At 41.9% G+C, this 953-nt stretch overlaps 1 protein-coding gene across 1 annotated transcript in view; it reads left to right on the top strand.

Annotated features, from left to right (window-relative positions):
• Positions 1 to 953, top strand: part of PTPN11 (protein tyrosine phosphatase, non-receptor type 11) — a 36,216-nt gene that overhangs the window by 18,924 nt on the left and 16,339 nt on the right. The window contains 2 exon segments of the mRNA XM_025198708.1: positions 1 to 59; positions 199 to 357. The exon segment at positions 1 to 59 is cut by the window's left edge and continues 4 nt beyond it. Coding sequence (XP_025054493.1) covers positions 1 to 59; positions 199 to 357 — 218 coding nt within the window.

The following is a 953-nucleotide window of genomic DNA, read 5'->3' as shown; positions in this document are numbered from 1 at the left end:
TACACGACGGTGATCCGAATGAGCCTGTTTCAGATTATATCAATGCTAATATTATTATGGTAAGTGTATAACTGCCCATGTGAATCTTCGTCACTGGCACAAAGCACACTTACTCTTTTGCCCTCGCCTAAAACTAAATTGTGCTTGTCTTAAAAGTCACACCTGTCATAGCTCACTGGTGCTTATCTTCATCTCTAGCCTGAATTTGAAACGAAGTGCAACAATTCAAAGCCAAAAAAAAGTTACATTGCTACACAAGGCTGCCTACAGAACACGGTGAATGACTTCTGGAGAATGGTGTTCCAGGAAAATTCTCGAGTTATCGTTATGACGACAAAGGAAGTCGAAAGAGGAAAGGTAAAATGGACCCTCTAGTGGGCCCTGGTAGAAGCCATTTTGTTTGACTACAAGTAAAGAACAAACACACTTCAGGTGTGTTGACTTGGGATCCCAAAGGAGTGCCCTTTCCTCCCATTAGCAGAAGTGGAAATCAAAGGGTACACTTATCCCATAGAATCAGGCTTTCCTTTAAAAACTGAATTTACTTACTGCAAAACGATTTAACGGGAGCTGATGCAATCAGACAAGCATTCTGTGCATTTTGAGGGGTGAATCCACTGTGTCTGTACCTATATACTGCTGTTCGTATTAGTCCAGAGGTTTTGGTTGTACAGCTTCAGTGGATTTTATTTATGCAAGCAGGTTGTGGATTTTTTCTCTCCTAATGGTGGGAAAATGATGTTGGAGTGCATCAGTGGTCAAGTGCAAACCACCAAAGCAGTGAGTGAAACTTGCTACCACATTTTCCCCAAGGTCTCAGTAGCATTTCATTGGACTGGACAAATGTAACGGTCTCTCTTTTTCCTCCTTTTACCCTTTTGCACACTTGGTATGAGTAAAAGCCTTTGCACACAGCGCGTAACTTTCTAGATTACAACTGCTTCTGGTGGATG

The sequence above is a fragment of the Alligator sinensis genome, unplaced genomic scaffold (genome assembly GCF_000455745.1).
Source record: "Alligator sinensis unplaced genomic scaffold, ASM45574v1 scaffold628_2, whole genome shotgun sequence".
In the NCBI taxonomy this organism is placed as follows: domain Eukaryota; kingdom Metazoa; phylum Chordata; order Crocodylia; family Alligatoridae; genus Alligator; species Alligator sinensis.
The sequence above is the reverse complement of the archived record's forward strand: the minus strand, read 5'-3'. Positions and strand labels throughout refer to the sequence as shown.